Here is a 17,416-nt window from a genome sequence, read left to right on the forward strand (position 1 = left end):
AAATGAGTTTTAATGACTCCAGCATAAGTGTATGTAAACTTCCGACTTCAACTGTATCCCAGTCTATCACTGAAGCCCTCCCCATCTTTATGTCCTTATTCTCTGTGTGTTAACCTGAGTGTGTGCTTTATGCATTGAATAGAGGCTTCATCTCATCTGTGTGTGTTACAGGGTGTGACTGGAATGGATGGCCACCCTGGACCCAAAGGAAACATTGTAAGTTCTGTGGCAGCGTGTAGAAACGATCTGCTCGATTTGCTCCTGACACACACACACACACACACACACACACACACACACACACACACACACACACACATACTGACTCGATCTATCCCCCAGGCTCACACCATTTCCTTACCTTGCTTCCAGTCAATTTCCCCATCAAATGCACACTGTTGTTTCATAAAGACCCATTCACTTTCTCCCACACCCCCACAGTGTGAAGACTCTCTTGTCATCTAATGAAGAATAGACCAAATGTACTGTCCTGTTAGAGTCAAGTCCTCCATGGCCGTCTGTGTTATTCCGGGACCATTTAGTAGGAGCAGTGTATCCATAATGAGAGAATGCCTGGCTGGAGAAGACAGTTTCTCTGCTGGGGATGCTCCAATTAGGGAGAGAGATGGAAGATCCACAGTCTTTTCCCAGCCGCTCCCCAAACAGGGAACATAATTGATTGTCAATTATCTGCGAGGCGTTTGAGTTTGAGGTTCAGCGTTTACTTTCGTTAGGAGAGAGTGTGCGTGAAGGAGACTGAGAGAGTGTGCGTGAAGGAGACTGAGAGAGTGTGCGTGAAGGAGACTGAGAGAGTGTGCGTGAAGGAGACTGAGAGAGTGTGCGTGAAGGAGACTGAGAGAGTGTGCGTGAAGGAGACCGAGAGAGTGTGCGTGAAGGAGACTGAGAGAGTGTGTGTGAAGGAGACTGAGAGAGTGTGTGTGAAGGAGACTGAGAGAGTGTGTGTGAAGGAGACTGAGCGGATTGTGTGTGAAGGAGACTGAGAGAGTGTGTGTGGCAGAGGGGAGGTGTTTATGTGTTTCTTTGAAAGAGAGAGGTCGAGAGCAGGTGGTGTGTGTGTGTGTGTGTGTGTGTGTTCCCTCCAGCTAGAACAGGCTACAAAAACACACCGGCCCGTGGGAGTTATGTCTGTGTGGAAGAAAGTAATAAAGTTGTGATATTTGACTCAATCAAAAGTCCAATCACTACACTAGATTCTTCATGAATTTACCCTCCGCTATATTCGGGTGCCGGCATTTAGTCGTCTACCTCTTAAAGCTGCTCTGTCCTCATGTGTCAGACTGACACCTGGTGATGTCCTGTGGATGAATGTGAACGAGCTGTTGTCTCCATCATAGGGACCCCAAGGAGAGCCTGGCCCCAGTGGACAGCAAGGAAACCCTGGTGCTCAGGTCAGTATGATCATCTTAGGATTCCTATTGGACAGGGTATGAGATTACAGCCTTCATTTGGTTCGTCATTGTATGTTCATGCCCACTAAGGCATTTTGACATTAGTCCATTGGTCGGATTTTCTGTCGCTCTTGGACGTTCCTGTCTCATCCTCCAGTGAGTTTGTGCTGACAATGTCCGTCCTCTCTCTCTACAGGGACTTCCAGGTCCTCAGGGAGCCATCGGGCCCCCTGGAGATAAGGTAAGGGCCCTGGCCCCTGGCCACTTAAAACATATAACTACACCATTGTGCGATGTGAGCAGTATTGTGGCTCCACTGTCTGTCACCTGAGTATCTCGGACTTCCCCTCTCTCCTTCTCTGCTCTCCACAGGGTCCTACCGGAAAACCAGGACTGCCAGGAATGCCCGGAGCTGACGGACCCCCGGTAAGTGTGTGAACTAACTCTCCCGAACACACTCCCCACCCCCTCGCAGGGAACACCTGTGCTGTCGCCAGGTGGTCCGTGGAAGATGGCAGGTGGTGGGTGTGAGAGAGAGAGAAAGGTGTGTGTGTGCATGTGACAGACAGAGTGAGAAAGTGAGTGCGAGAAAGAGTGGAAGTATGGAAGACGGAATGGAAGAGAGAGCGAGAGCTCGATGAGAGCAGCGTCTGTCGCTGTATCCCCCCATGAAGCCCGTGATCCTCCTTGGCTTTGATATCTATGTAGAGTGGAAATGCCACTCGCTCCCTCTTTCAACTCCCTTCTTCTCCCCCCTCTCCCCTTTTCTCTGTTCTATTTGCTGCCTCTTAGTGTTCATCCACCCCCCCCCTCTCTCTCTCTCTCTATCTCTCATATCTGAAACCATATCATTTGATAGTTATGCCACCCTCTTCCCCTCTTTCTTCTGTAGGCTTCTATTTTCTGCCGCTTAAGTCTCCTCTCATCCTCTCTCTCTCTCTCTCTCTCTCTCTCTCTCTCTCTCTCCTGAAACCCTATCAGTGGACATATTACAGCTTGGTTATCTCAAGGGAACATAATCAATTTCCCTCTGCCCTTTTTCACTCGACATGCTAAGTGGTGTGTGCGTGTGTGTGTGTGGTGTGAGGAATGTGTTGAAACCGAAAGCTCTTCTTTGAAAGATGTTCTATAACAGCCCATAGTGCTTGTAAAATACTGGGCATTAAAGAGACATCCAAAAATCTGATTGAACTCTGAAGGCTTTTTATTCCAAATGGCCTTTTCCACTGTCATACTGTACAGCCTGGATTTGTTTTACTGTGCGATATGTTGTAGTGTTTATGATCGTGTGCTAATTATCCCGGGACTACCGTTCATTTTGCTGTTAATAATTCATAGGGTCACCCTGGAAAGGAAGGGCCCAACGGAGAGAAAGGACATTTGGTAAGCTTCTCTTTATAGGTTATTATGTTCTTGTTCGTTGTCTTTTTCATCCGGATCTGTTTCCTCCCTTTGTCTTTTACTTGGAGTTATTGCTCTCTCTTTCTCTCTCTGATTCTCTCTTTTTCTCTCTCTCTCTCTCTCTCTGATTCTCTCTTTTTCTCTCTGATTCTCTCTCTCTCTCTCTGATTCTCTCTTTTTCTCTCTTTTTCTCTCTCTCTCTCTCTCTGATTCTCTCTCTCTCTCTCTGATTCTCTCTTTTTCTCTCTGATTCTCTCTCTCTCTGATTCTCTTTTTCTCTCTTTTTCTCTCTTTTTCTCTCTTTTTCTCTCTCTCTCTCTCTCTCTCTCTGATTCTCTCTTTTTCTCTCTGATTCTCTCTTTTTCTCTCTGATTCTCTCTCTCTCTCTCTGATTCTCTCTTTTTCTCTCTTTTTCTCTCTTTCTCTCTCTCTCTCTCTCTCTCTCTCTCTCTCTCTGATTCTCTCTTTTTCTCTCTGATTCTCTCGCTCTCTGATTCTCTCTTTCTCTCTCTGATTCTCTCTTTTTCTCTCTTTTTCTCTCTTTTTCTCTCTCTCTCTCTCTCTCTCTCTGATTATCTATTTTTCTCTCAGATTCTCTCTCTCTCTCTCTGATTCTCTATTTCTCTCTCTCTCTCTCTCTCTCTCTCTCTCTCTCTCTCTCTCTCTGTATCTCTCTCTCTGTATATCTCTGCCTCTATCTCACTCCCTGTATTTTTCGCTCGTATTCCTCACCTGGATTTTGGACATTGAATTTGCATAAATGTAAATGACTCTCCGTAACAAGCTTTTGTCCACACATTGATCTTCTCGCAGGGTCCCACTGGCTCTCAAGGCCCAATCGGTTATCCCGGTCCCCGAGGCGTGAAGGTGAGTTTTACGCCCCAATGTCTCACCCCCCCCCGGCTTAATTGACTCCTAATACACGACCCCATCCTTGGAGCACATGATATCAATGGTGCTCTCCCATTGGTCTGATCTGTCATTAGGTGAAGCGGTCTAATCCTTAGTCCCGCTGTCTTTTGAATGCTAATGTGGAATGAACTGAACCTGTACGTTTGTGTGCAATAAAATAGGCCTGGTTAGCAGTTATGCTGTGGACCAGACATAATGTTAGATTAGGATTTTGGACTGAAGAACCCCCCCCCCCCATCTGTGACATGCGGATAGAGTCAATATTACAGGATATCACAAACCTGTTTTCCCCCAATTACCTTCTGTGACCAGAAGCACTTATTCAGGCTCGTAAAACCAGCGCCGCTCGTCGTAGCTCAGTTGAGAGGGTCAGGGTTGATGGGCTGGGTGGCTGAGATAAGCACGCGTGGCTGTAGCTCGCACTCCCACTCTCTCGATGGCCCCGGGAGGGATCCCACTGGCGCTTATTCCTCAGCAATGACTAGCTGATTTAAGCAGAGACACATGAAGGCAGGCGGACTCCCATCAAATGGCCCCTCCAGGGAGGGGTTAAGGGGCCAAATGAATTACACCACCCACTGACTGTGTGTGTGAGGCTGGCGGATGCTCGTGCCTCTTGGCGTGTGCTCCCCGAAAGCGCTCCCCAGCAGTTAGCCTCTGCGTGTTGGAGACAACGGGCTCGGCGACTGATGCTGGTTTAATGAAAGTACAACCGATGTATATGGGAGTAAAGATAGATATAGGAGGAGAAGGATGGTATTGGTTTCCGGCACCACAGGGTACCATCAATTCTGCTCCTATACTATAAAATTCCACCCCAGGCAAATAGCTTTGTTATCATCGAGCTCCAATCGAGATCATTCTTTATAGAGTTTAATGAGAAATGGCATGCTTAGTTATCCTTCAGCCTTAGTTGAGTGTGTTAGTGTTTTAAGCATTCAGATCCAGTTCAGGGTTTGATACTAATGTTTCTCTCTCTCTCTCACTCACTCACTCACTCACTCACTCACTCACTCACTCACTCACTCTCTCTCTCTCTCTCTCTCACGCACTCACTCACTCACTCACTCACTCACTCACTCACTCACTCACTCACTCACTCTCTCTCTCTCTCTCTCGAACCAGGGAGCCGATGGTGTACGAGGCCTGAAAGGAGGAAAGGGGGAAAAGGTACGACATTAGCGTGCGCGTGCGCCCGATCTTCTGTTCGAGTGGTCTAATGAAAAAATGCATCAGTCACACATGATAATAATGACAGGGATGATGGTTCTAACAATGATGGTGACGATGAAGGTGGCGATAAGGGTGATGGTATATGTTGCCGAAGCCCATAAATGTCAGGCTGTCCTACTTCTCTTTCGGGAAAATAAGATCTAGAGTTTCTATGGCAACGGGGACTGCCCAAAGCAATTTTACAGGTGTGTGAGAGAGTGAGAGGGATGTGTGTTTTTTGTGTTTGTTTGTGAATGTCTTCGTGAGGGCGGATGTGGCTTTTCACTGCTCTCCAAAACAAATGACCACATTCTCAACACCTTTTACTGTCTCCCCCTCCTTTGTCTTGTTCCTTTCTTTCTTTCTCTCAGGGAGAAGATGGATTCCCTGGCTTCAAGGGAGATATGGGAATCAAGGGTGACAGGGTGAGGAATTTATCTTTTGTTCTAGTTTTTTTGGTCAAATGCCGTCCACATATCTGGACGTCGCAGAACATAATATCCAACAGAGTTTTCATCAGTCTGGCAGGGATTTAGTGTTCCTTTGACAGGCTTATGACGAAGGGTACAGTAAAACCCAGTCTGACTTTGAAAAGTGATGGAAACGTTAGGCTAGTTGTCATTGGCTAGTTGCCATTGGCTGAGGATTTTGGCTAGTGCACAGTTGATCCTAAAGTTCTCTGGTCCAATAGGAGGTGACCTTTACTCAAACTGTTCAATGGTATTGATCCCCTACTGTCTCTCAGTAGGGGATCACTAACTGTGTGTGTGTGTGTGTGTGTGTGTGTGTGTGTGTGTGTGTGTGTGTGTGTGTGTGTGTGTGTGTGTGTGTGTGTGTGTGTGTGTGTGTGTGCGTGCGTGCGTGCGAGCTAGTGTGTGTGAGCTGTTTCCGTTTGCGTGTGTGTGTTCCTATCAATCCCCCTCTTCCGTCTCTCCAATTACCTCTTGACGTCTAGCCGACCTCTCTGAGATTAATAGACCAGAGAACTGGCAGGTAAAGCCAGAAATAGAAGCCCTCTCAAAGCGAACAGTGTCAGTCAGAGATTTACGTTAGACTGTTCAAGTCACCTCAATACCCGTCGACAGGGAGACACAATACCCTCAATGCCCCTACTTTAAACACAATACCTTCAACCCCTGAACAGGCCATCTTGAGAGGAGGAGGAGGAGGGAGAGAGAGAGAGAGAGAGAGAGAGAGAGAGTGATGAGAGAGAAATCGATGAGAGGAGCTTAAACCCCTTCAAAATAGAGAGAGCGAAAAAAACAAGGGGCTTCAGCCTGTCTTCCTCTGGAGATGTAGCAGCTGGGGATGCGAGGAGAGGAGAGGGATTTTAGAGAGGGAAGAGAGGAGAATACAGGGGGAAGAGAGGAGAAGAGAGAGGGAAGAGAGGAGAGGAGAGGGATTTTAGAGGGGGAAGAGAGAGGGAATAGAGGAGAGGAGGGGGAAGAGAGGAGAAGAGAGAGGGAAGAGAGGAGAGGAGAGGAATTTTAGAGGGGGAGGAGAGGAGAGGAGAGGAGAGGAGAGGAGAGGAGAGGAGAGGAGAGGAGAGGAGAGGGATTTTAGAGGGGGAAGAGAGGAGAAGAGAGAGGGAAGAGAGGAGAGGATGGGGAAGAGAGGAGAAGAGAGACGGACGAGAGGAGAGGAGAGGAGAGGAGAGGGATTTTAGAGGGGGAAGAGAGGAGAAGAGAGAGGGAATGTAGGAGAGGAGTGGGATTTTAGAGGGGGAAGAGAGAAAGAGGGAAGAGAGGAGAGAATAGGGATTTTAGAGGGGGAAGAGAGGAGAAGAGAGAGGGAAGAGAGGAGAGGGATTTTAGAGGGGGAAGAGAGGGGAAGAGAGGATAAGAGAGAGGGATTTTAGAGGGGGAAGAGAGGAGAAGAGAGGGGGAAGAGAGGAGAAGAGAGATGGATTTGAGAGGGGAAGAGAGGAGAGAGATTTGAGAGGGGGAAGAAAGGAGAAGAGAGAGGGATTTGAGAGTAGGTAGAGAGGAGAAGAGAGAGGGATTTGAGAGTAGGTAGAGAGGAGAAGAGAGAGGGAAGAGAGGAGAGGATGGGGAAGAGAGGAGAAGAGAGACGGACGAGAGGAGAGGAGAGGAGAGGGATTTTAGAGGGGGAAGAGAGGAGAAGAGAGAGGGAATGTAGGAGAGGAGTGGGATTTTAGAGGGGGAAGAGAGAAAGAGGGAAGAGAGGAGAGAATAGGGATTTTAGAGGGGGAAGAGAGGAGAAGAGAGAGGGAAGAGAGGAGAGGGATTTTAGAGGGGGAAGAGAGGGGAAGAGAGGTGGAAGAGAGGATAAGAGAGAGGGATTTTAGAGGGGGAAGAGAGGAGAAGAGAGGGGGAAGAGAGGAGAAGAGAGATGGATTTGAGAGGGGAAGAGAGGAGAGGGATTTGAGAGGGGGAAGAAAGGAGAAGAGAGAGGGATTTGAGAGTAGGTAGAGAGGAGAAGAGAGAGGGATTTGAGAGGGGGAAGAGAGGAGATAAGAGATGGATTTGAGAGGGGGAAGAAAGGAGAAGAGAGAGGGATTTGAGAGGGGAGAAGAGAGAGGGATTTGAGAGAGGAAAGAGAGGAGATAAGAGATGGATTTGAGAGGGGGAGGAAAGGAGAAGAGAGAGGGATTTGAGGGGGAAGAGAGGAGAAGAGAGAGGGATTTGAGAGAGCCCTGTTCTCGAGAGGAGAGGAGGCAGGAGGCTCCCGGCATGGACCGGAATGTAATTGTCTACTTGTGTTGCGTGCTTATGAGTGTGCGTGAGTTAGAGAGCGAGAACTGCTTCTGTTTGATTAACTTTTTAGCATGAGTTACAACGTGTGAGTGTCAAGCTGGAAGAAACAGAGTCTTTGTGATTACTGTGATGTGTTTGTGCATATGAAAGTGGGCACATACGTGTGAAGTGTGTGTGTGTGTTTGACGGCGAGTCTATGGGGGACTGTTCATGGGTCCACTGGGTCGGCACTGTAACGACAAATTGTCAGAGCCAGTTTGTACCCTGCCGTTTAGAGTTGTGCTCTGCCTTATAGCAGCCTCAGCACAGCACCACTAACCCACCAGAGGATGCATACACTTAAACAGGGAGGAAATAAAAGTCCTCTTATATCACACAGTCAGCTTGACAGACAGACAGAGAGCAGGGGAAATGGCCTCATTTGATTCTTTGAGCAGTTACTGAGCATCAGAGACTGATCTGCTCGACACTCACTGTCTGAAGGGCTGGACCCGGAGGAGCAGGGGTCATGACTGAAACGGGGACTGAAACGGTGTGAGGATGAAACGGTGTCATGACTGAAACGGGGACTGAAACGGTGTCATGACTGAAACGGGGACTGAAACGGCGTGAGGATGAGACGGTGTCATGACTGAAACGGGGACTGAAACGGTGTGAGGATGAGACAGTGTCATGACTGAAACGGGGACTGAAACGGTGTGAGGATGAGAGGGTGTCATGACTGAAACGGGGACTGAAACGGTGTCATGACTGAAACGGGGACTGAAACGGTGTGAGGATGAGACGGGGTCATGACTGAAACGGGGACTGAAACGGTGTGAGGATGAGACAGTGTCATGACTGAAACGGGGACTGAAACGGTGTGAGGATGAGACAGTGTCATGACTGAAACGGGGACTGAAACGGTGTGAGGATGAGACGATGTGAGTGATGTGGATATGGTAGTGCATTCTGAAGGACCTGGGAAGCAGGTGTCATGGCTCTATTATATAACATGACACGATATACTCATGGAAAAAAGGGTTCCAAAAGGGTTCTTTGGCTGTCCGCTTACAATAACCTTTTTGGTTCCAGGTAAAAAAACATTTTGGGGTCCAGGTAGAGCCCTTTTGGGTTCCATGTAGAACTCTCTGTGAAAAGGGTTCTATATGGAACCAAAAACAGTTATTCAAAGGGTTCTCCTATGGAGAAAACCCCCCAAAAACGTTTAGGTTCTAGATTTCACCTATTTTCTAAGAGTGTACGTTAAGATCGAAGATATGGTATGATTCGAATAGTAAATCAACCACATGGAAAGCCACAATAAGTGAATCTAGGATACAACATGATACTCTGAGAAATAGTATGACACAATATGAGGTTCCCCTGACAACCTGGTTATGTGTGTTATCCAGGGTGAGCTGGGACCTGCAGGACCCAGAGGAGAGGACGGACCTGAGGGGCCCAAGGGTCGCTCTGGTCTCCCTGGAGACGCTGGCCCTCTCGGACCCAACGGAGAAAAGGTGAGTCGTCTTTGCCCTTGTGACAAACTTCACATTCACTGTGAAACCAAGTGTTTAGGATCTGAACACATAACTCAACACTTTTCTGTAACACAGCAAGGCATTCAGAATTTCAATTAGAACACGTGACAGTGTTTAAACCTGCAAGTCACAATACGCTGGATTGTGAAGTGAATAGTAATTTCTATCGGAATATAGGCAACAATTGGAATATTTTTATCACCTACAACCTGCACTCAGAATGACTGCTATGGTGAAATAGTTACCAAACAATACTTAAACCACTGAAACTGGAACAACCATCTCAGTAATGGGTGCAATAACTCCAACCCCCTTACAGATTGTATTAGTTTAGAAAAATGTATACGATCAATCGACCAATATGTATGAGGAAACATAGATATTAAAACAACTATTCTAAAAATCAACTTGCAACAAAGCATGCTGGGAAATATGTTAATGTTGCCCATCCCACGTACTCTGAGAGACAATAGGAAAGTAAACACTAGTTTATAAAATCTGAACACTTAGGAGATATACAGTAGGTGTTCTCCTGATTTGAAACTGACAGGAAAAAGCTGACTATCATGTTTAATCTTGCATTTTAAACACCTGTGTTTAAGATGAGAACACTTTTAAAACACTGACTATACACATGTAGGATATTTTCTATCTATAACCAGTGAAACACTGGAGTGACTTATTTCTATTCATTAAAACAAGGACAATTCGTTTTATAGCTATAAGACAAAGTAGTTGCGAGATGTTTAATTTTCCTTGGTATAGTGTGTCTCTCTCTACTGTAATTTAGTAATTGGGAATCAGAATCATTTTATAGAATTCCCCAGAGAAACTATCTTATGAAGTGGAATGTAGAGAGAGACAGTTTTCTCTTCCCACTTCCAGCCCACATCTAGCAGGATGAGGGTGTAAACAAAACAGAAGGGCTTCAGATTGACCCAGAAAAGGGGGAATAGAAAAGACAGGGAAATAGATGGAGGAGAAACACAAGACTTAATGAATACTTAAACCCATGACATTCAAGCCAAGTCACTTTGCGACAACTGTAGATTCACAAAAAGGCGTTTATAAATAAATGGGTTTCATTGATTGATATACTGATGGTGACTTTGTTTTGTGTTCCTCTCTCTCAGGGCAAACTGGGTGTTCCAGGGTTGCCAGGATACCCCGGAAGACAAGGGCCAAAGGTAAGTCCCCTTTTCCTCCCAGAATCCCTTTCTCTGTCTTTATCATAGTGGACACTTCAAGGAGGCACACCTGAAGGACCCCTTGATTGAACATGGCGTTATTGATGGACTGGCCCTGACTGCCCAGCAGGGCACCGCTCTGACCCAGGCGGGGCGCAGGGAGGTCATGTTTGAACCTCCCGGATCAAAGGGGGCAGGATTTAGCCATGCCTTTTGGTGTCAGACAGACGCCTACTGAACGAGCGCTGCCCAAAATGCGTTTCACTTTACACCACTCAGCGTCTTTGTTGCTCGCCTTTGACGAACATGGGATTTAATCTCTTTTGCCTCTCTCTCTCTCTCTCTCTCTCTCTCTCTCTCTCTCTCTCTATCCCTCCTTTCTTTTTTTATCAACACAGGGATCTCAGGGATTCCAAGGTTTCCCCGGAGCCAACGGAGAGAAAGGAGCAAGGGTAGGGTCAGAGAAAAGCGCACCTGTCATTTTTTTTGTGGTGCTTAGTATTAGTATTCTCACGTTTGAAGTTATAGTTGCATGTCTGCTCTACATACCTACAGAACAACTCTGTGGATGTGTGAGCCGGCCCAGTGCATTTCACTTTGAAGTTTTAGCCTGTCCACCGCTTAGAGTTTTGGATCAATACTGAATCGGACCAATGGAGACGGGGTTTATTGTCTCTCTAGTGCGAATTCAAAAGACACAGGAAAAAGATGAAACCAAGGACATAAAGACTGTTGTATTCCTTCTTCATTACCATCCTCACATAAGAGCATTGAAAATCACCACAAAGGCAATTTATCAGATTGTACAGGACTCGGTTTCATTGCCGTCACTTGTAAATCGAAAACCCACACACAGCCATAATCCTTTTCTTCGTTGATTTGACGTACAGCAAGGAAATACGGCCTCAGATTGCTCTGAAATCGTGGAAATATGTCTTATTATATAGCATTGTTTTGCCGACCTACCTCACTTTTCTCTCGCCCAATAACAGTTTTGAATATGTAAAGCCGTGTATCTAGTTTCATTATGAAAAACTATTTTCAAATGTAAACATCTTGGCCTTTGTTCGCTCCCTTGAGACAAAGAAGAAGAAAGAGTCTTACCATAGATAGATGAATACATAATGTTTAAATGTAAGTCATTTAGCAGACACTCTCATCTACAGGGACCCAGAGCGACAGTTGAATGAGGAATAGGTCTCAATGCTAGTTGAAGTAGCCGTGGTGACAGTGAGAATGGGACCTATTTATGCCATAGGTCTAGTTGATCTGACTGGTTAGATAGGTCAGGGTGGTCTCAAATTCATTACCATGGCGACCTGTGACCTCTGCCCTCTGTATTTGTTATGGTTCCTCACAGGGACTTGCAGGGAAGGCTGGCCCAAGAGGACAGAGAGGACCAACGGTAAGTCTACCGCCTCTTGGACCTCCACTATCACTGGTGATATATTGTAGGTAACCATGACAACGGTGTGTCCAGGTGACACAGGTTATGGTTTATTACCTTGACCCTCCAATAGGAGGTTAAGTGAATGAAAGGAGGACATCCTCTAATGGTGAAGGATATCTTCAGAGTGTTATATCTACTTTATTGGTATTCCTCCCTCCTGACGTTCCTCCTCTTTTTCTTTCTCTCCTCCCAGGGACCTCGTGGAGAGAGGGGACCAAGGGGACCAACAGGAAAAGCTGGACCAAAGGTGAGTTAGGGTGTCTTCCAATATGACATGGCTGACGCAATGCCTCACTATCATACAGTGGTATGATCTTGTCTGTCATTGGCTGAGTCCATTCTGACCACTTCCTGTTTCCTCCCTGTCTCCCAGGGTACCTCAGGAAGTGACGGGCCTCCAGGACCTCCCGGTGAGAGGGTATGTACTAGAGCATCCCTCACTCAAATACCTATTCATCTGTATCAATATGATCCATTTCCAATAGTGGTTATTGAGTGGTTATTGATAACTGATTGATAACTGATTGATTGACTGTATCGTCTGCTTGTGTGTTTCAGGGTCTTCCAGGGCCTCAGGGGCCAACAGGATTCCCCGGACCAAAGGGCCCACCCGTAAGACCCCCCCCCCCAAACAAATGACAACACAACACATAGTGTTTTAACGGTGGACTAGTGCGTATGTGTGGCTTTACTGAGGTTATCTTCCTGTCAAGGGCCCCGCCGGGAAAGATGGTCTGCCCGGACACCCTGGACAGAGAGGCGAGACTGTGAGTGAACACACTGCTGTTGAAGCCCTGTCCCTAGTGTCACAGGCCAGAGTTTCACTTCTCCCGAACCTTACACGTACAACCTTCTTATACCGCTCTCATTATCTCTTCTCCTCGCAGGGTTTCCAAGGCAAGACGGGCCCACCTGGACCCCCAGGAGTGGTCGGACCTCAGGTGAGTTCCTGCCACAATACTAACACACACATATCCCGCTGGATCATATCTCTCTGTGGTACTGGGAGGGGAAAAACACACCCAATACAATACCTTTCAGTGGCCTGGCCTGGCCTCGTCAACAGGTAGACGTGGCACGGGTCATGTCGGTATCGGAGTAGTAGTTGACTGATGAGCTAATAAGTAGCGAGGCGCGACTCACATCGTGTCAACGCGGTTAGCCCCCGGTTACAGGGAGAGGATGGAAACCGGAAGTGTTCGGCCGAGCTACTAAGATTATGTCTGATGGTGGGCAGGATGTGTAGGGTGTTACAAGAGTGTGATAAGGGTGACTGACAGGTGTCGTAAGGCAGCCGTAGTGAGTTTTAGCTGTGTTTGTTGTCCACCCAGAAGGGATTTTCTCCTATCCTTATCTGGTTAGATAGGTGACTGTCAGAGTGTTGTTTATCCTCTTAGATATTAGCACTAGGCTGTTCTTTCATTATGCATGCTTAGTCAACAACCATTTCCACCCAAGAGCTTCTCTCCTAATGCTAATTGAGAACATTACATGCATTGATGCTATTATTCTGGCAGATGGATGACGCCTTCATGGAGTGACTAGCGAATACCGGGGGTTTGCTGCCTCCCACTCTCTCACACTCTGTCACCCTATGCTCATACTGTGCAGACACCCTGCTTCACTTTGTTGTCTTATTCATACAATCGCACTCACTCTTTCTCTCTGTTTCTCTCTCTCTCCTTCTCTCTTTCTCTCTCTCTCTCCATCCACAGGGCCCCACAGGTGAGACTGGTCCAATGGGAGAACGTGGCCACCCCGGACCCCCAGGCCCACCCGGTGAGCAGGGTCTTCCTGGATCTGCTGGCAAAGAGGGAGCTAAGGGTGACCCAGGTCCCGCTGGCCCGGCTGGTAAGGACGGTCCCCCTGGTCTGAGAGGGTTCCCAGGAGAGAGAGGTCTACCCGGACCAGTGGTAAGTAGCACACACCTCACATCATGTCTGTCTTATATCTATTGGGGATAAATACGATTCAGATCAACCCCCCTGCTGCCTTTGTTGTGTTAACCTGAGGAGATTCCCACACCAGGATTCTAGGATAGATAGAGAGGGGTCTGTCCGGCGTTAACCAAGGCGGAGGTGCATGGTGCTTCCTCTAAAAGTTTGTGTCTGTCTGTCTCTCGACAGGGGGCTCACGGCCTGAAAGGGAATGAAGGCCCCGGCGGCCCGCCTGGACCTGCTGTGAGTACACACATCCACCAACATCCTCTCTTCAACTCTCACTTCCTGTACTTCCGTCACTCACACTCGCCATCAATATTTCTCTCTCCGTCGTTATCTCCTATTTCTTCTCTCTTTATTTCATACACACACTTAATGTGGGAATACGGTTCACAGCTGAGCGCATCAGTTGCATTAAGATGCTGCACGTCATGTGTCAGTGATACTCATCGTTTGTTAATTAGTCACGCAGCACAGGCTTCCACCTACTTAGTAGATTTGCGTGACGTTCAGGTTCTACTCTAAACACGTTGCATGTACCTGTCAAAGGCACAAGGCGAGACCCAATTGCAGACACACAGGAGGCAGATGGTTGGAGTCTGACCATGTTTATTAATCCAAAGGGGGTAGGCAAGAGAATGGTCATGGACAGGCAAAAAGGTCAAAATCAGATCAGAGTCCAGGAGGCACAGAGTGGCAGACAGGTCAGGTCAGGCAGGTACAAAGTCCAGAAACAGGCAAGGGTCAAAACTGGGAGGACTAGAAAAAGGAGAATAGCAAAAATCAGGAGAACGGGAAAAAACGCTGGTTGACTTGGAAACGTACAAGGCGAACTGGCACAGAGAGACAGGAAACACAGGGATAAATACACTGGGGAAAATAAGCAACACCCGGAGGGATGGAGACAATCACAAGGACAGGTGAAACAGATCAGGGCGACAGTGACAGTACCTGATGTAGACTAGTACGCCCTGGATTTACAGAAAATGTAGAGGTATCAAGGTAGTGCCAATGTAGTTCAATAAAGGCAGAGCCATGCATTTAGATGGGGAATATAATGTCTAGAATGAGCATTATGTAACATTTACATGACACTACAAAAATTCCATGGCAGCCATGTTAACGCCCCATTACCATCACATGGGGGGGAGGGGGATATTTAAACAAGGCTATGTAACTAAATGTCTCGAATAAGAACAATGTTTGAAATTCTTAAAGTTGCCCAACTCTCTAAATGTATGGCTTTGGTTTCAGGTAGTACAAGTAGGGAGCTGCAGTGACCGCGTCTCTCCCTGTGTTCTAGGGTTCCCCTGGTGAGCGTGGTCCTGCTGGCACAGCCGGACCCACCGGACTCCCCGGACGACCAGGACCTCAAGGACCCCCAGGACCCGCAGGAGAGAAGGGTGGACCGGTAAGACCCAGTTCAGTTCAGCCTGGTTCCTGGCCACGTCGCTAGTTTAAACATAAAGCGTGTTGTTGGGGACACAAACGTATTTCTCTCAGCTACGGTATATCCCAGGGCTGTCTTAGCCTCCTCGTTTGAATTGATCTGTTGTACAGTGCAGAAGTTGTTTGCATCAATTCCTTTCTAATTCATTCAATTCAGGAAGTAAACATTTTCCTTTCTGAATTGACCGAATTAAAATGGAATGGATCCCAACCCTGCAGTACATTAAGTCTCTCCAGGTGAGAATATCTGGTACATGACTGAAATTGAATGGAATGTAATATGCTGTACAAATGTGTTATAGGGAGAGAAAGGACCACAAGGCCCCGCTGGTAGAGACGGTATCCAGGGACCGGTGGGTCTGCCTGGCCCCGCTGGACCTCTTGGAGCCCCCGGAGAGGATGGAGACAAGGTGGGCTGGCTCGCAGAGGGAAGAGTAGTGTGGGTGTGGGTGTGGGACTGAATGTATATAAAAGTGATCAAAACACACTCGACGTGATGATTTAGATCAAAGTCAGAACTTGTCTGGGCTTCCATATTCCGACCCTTTCCTTAGTGGTGTTGACAGGCAGTTTTCCCTGGCTTACAGGTCTGTAAGTCTTTAATGCTGACAGAAGGCTGAACCCGTTAAGTCGCTCAATTTAGTATTTTTCAGATGGCAGAGAGATGACCTGCTAGTATTAGTATGCAGACTCACAGACGGGAGGAACAACTCCCCTACACACTGAGACACACTGAGACACACTGAGACAGAGAGACAGAGATAGCGAGATAAACATTTGTGTGAAGATCAGCTGTAATTGAATCTCTTATCCTTGGAGGACTGAGGTATTTGACTTTACGATAGGGAGACACACACACCACACACACACACACACACACACACACACACACACAAAGATCTCACTAACATCCACAGTCTCATTACAAGGTCTTTACCACTGGGAACGGAGAGGAGAACTCCACAGCATATTAACAGAAGTAAAGGAGAATATATTTGTATTTTGATTTCAGAAGCAATAACCACGTGACCAGCTATCCTTTGGGTTGGCTGAGGGAAAGTCTGATTCAGTGTTTTCCCATCATTTCAAACACTCAAAGAATGTGAATGCATTTGAATATGCCTAACGGTGTGATGTGCTGGTGTCATTTTCGCTTTTTACTGTTGAAATGCATTGCAAAGAAGGTGTGAATGGGATCCGTGACAGGCTGCTAGTCACTTGTCACAGAGAGACAACAAACCCGTTCTAGGATTTGACTCTTAGTTATGACAGTGTGTCAGCGAATTATATTTGAAGTTGACAAGGACATATCAAAAGCCCTGAGACCTGTCTTATATCCCTGCCAAGCACACAGTCACACACAAATCTTAATTTAGATCAGAGGAGGCTGGTGGGAGGAGCTATAGGAGGACGGGCTCATTGTAATGGATGGAATGGAATGAATGGAACAGAGTCAAAAATGTGGTTTCCAGGCGCTTAATGTGTTTGATACCATTCCATTGATTCCATTCCGGTATTTACAATGAGCCCACCCACCTATAGCGTGTCCCACCAGCCTCCTCTGATTTAGATGAACACACAAACTCAACAGGATGGAAGTGTGTTTACGCAACGGGATTCTGTTGACTGGCGTTGTCGCGTTTGTTTCTATCACCAGGGAGAGATTGGAGAGCCAGGCCAGAAGGGAAGCAAAGGAGACAAAGGTGAACATGGTCCACCTGGTCCTACTGGTCCCCAAGGCCCAGTCGGAGCGCCTGGTCCTGCTGTAAGTATTCAGCTGACCCCCCCCCCCCCCCCCCCCCCCCCCCCCCCCAGTTTATTAGATCTGGAGGTGACCATTGTATATATGATGTCACTATCTTCTGGCCTACAGTATATGCTAACGTTTAGCCCCCATGCTCCTTCTCTTTCTCCTATACTGACCCCCTCTCTCGCCCTTGCTCAACCCCTCAACCCCACTGTCTCTCTCTTTATTTCTCTATTTCTCCCTCTCTCTGCTCCTTCTCTCCTTTTCCTCTCTCTCTCTCTCTCTCTCTCTCTCTCTCTCTCTCTCTCTCTCTCGGGTGTGTAGGGAGCTGATGGAGAGCCCGGTCCTAGAGGTCAGCAGGGTCTGTTTGGCCAGAAGGGAGATGAAGGAGCCAGAGGATTCAACGGACCCCCAGGCCCAGTGGGACTGCAGGTCAGAACCACCGCCAGAACCAGAGACAGTCTCTGGA

The 17,416-nt window shown here is 47.3% G+C and overlaps 1 protein-coding gene across 1 annotated transcript in view; it reads left to right on the plus strand.

The window, feature by feature from the left end:
* Positions 1 to 17,416, plus strand: part of LOC139388535 (collagen alpha-1(V) chain-like) — a 128,405-nt gene that overhangs the window by 91,909 nt on the left and 19,080 nt on the right. The window contains exons 21-43 of the mRNA XM_071135240.1: positions 172 to 216; positions 1,356 to 1,409; positions 1,606 to 1,650; positions 1,782 to 1,835; positions 2,748 to 2,792; positions 3,624 to 3,677; positions 4,848 to 4,892; positions 5,306 to 5,359; positions 9,046 to 9,153; positions 10,308 to 10,361; positions 10,760 to 10,813; positions 11,722 to 11,766; positions 12,005 to 12,058; positions 12,185 to 12,229; positions 12,370 to 12,423; positions 12,525 to 12,578; positions 12,699 to 12,752; positions 13,527 to 13,724; positions 13,938 to 13,991; positions 15,055 to 15,162; positions 15,503 to 15,610; positions 16,858 to 16,965; positions 17,272 to 17,379. Of these exons, the coding sequence (XP_070991341.1) occupies positions 172 to 216; positions 1,356 to 1,409; positions 1,606 to 1,650; positions 1,782 to 1,835; positions 2,748 to 2,792; positions 3,624 to 3,677; positions 4,848 to 4,892; positions 5,306 to 5,359; positions 9,046 to 9,153; positions 10,308 to 10,361; positions 10,760 to 10,813; positions 11,722 to 11,766; positions 12,005 to 12,058; positions 12,185 to 12,229; positions 12,370 to 12,423; positions 12,525 to 12,578; positions 12,699 to 12,752; positions 13,527 to 13,724; positions 13,938 to 13,991; positions 15,055 to 15,162; positions 15,503 to 15,610; positions 16,858 to 16,965; positions 17,272 to 17,379 (1,602 nt within the window). The remainder of the gene's footprint in view (positions 1 to 171; positions 217 to 1,355; positions 1,410 to 1,605; positions 1,651 to 1,781; positions 1,836 to 2,747; positions 2,793 to 3,623; positions 3,678 to 4,847; positions 4,893 to 5,305; positions 5,360 to 9,045; positions 9,154 to 10,307; positions 10,362 to 10,759; positions 10,814 to 11,721; positions 11,767 to 12,004; positions 12,059 to 12,184; positions 12,230 to 12,369; positions 12,424 to 12,524; positions 12,579 to 12,698; positions 12,753 to 13,526; positions 13,725 to 13,937; positions 13,992 to 15,054; positions 15,163 to 15,502; positions 15,611 to 16,857; positions 16,966 to 17,271; positions 17,380 to 17,416) is intronic.

Source organism: Oncorhynchus clarkii, chromosome 29, assembly GCF_045791955.1.
Source record: "Oncorhynchus clarkii lewisi isolate Uvic-CL-2024 chromosome 29, UVic_Ocla_1.0, whole genome shotgun sequence".
In the NCBI taxonomy this organism is placed as follows: domain Eukaryota; kingdom Metazoa; phylum Chordata; class Actinopteri; order Salmoniformes; family Salmonidae; genus Oncorhynchus; species Oncorhynchus clarkii.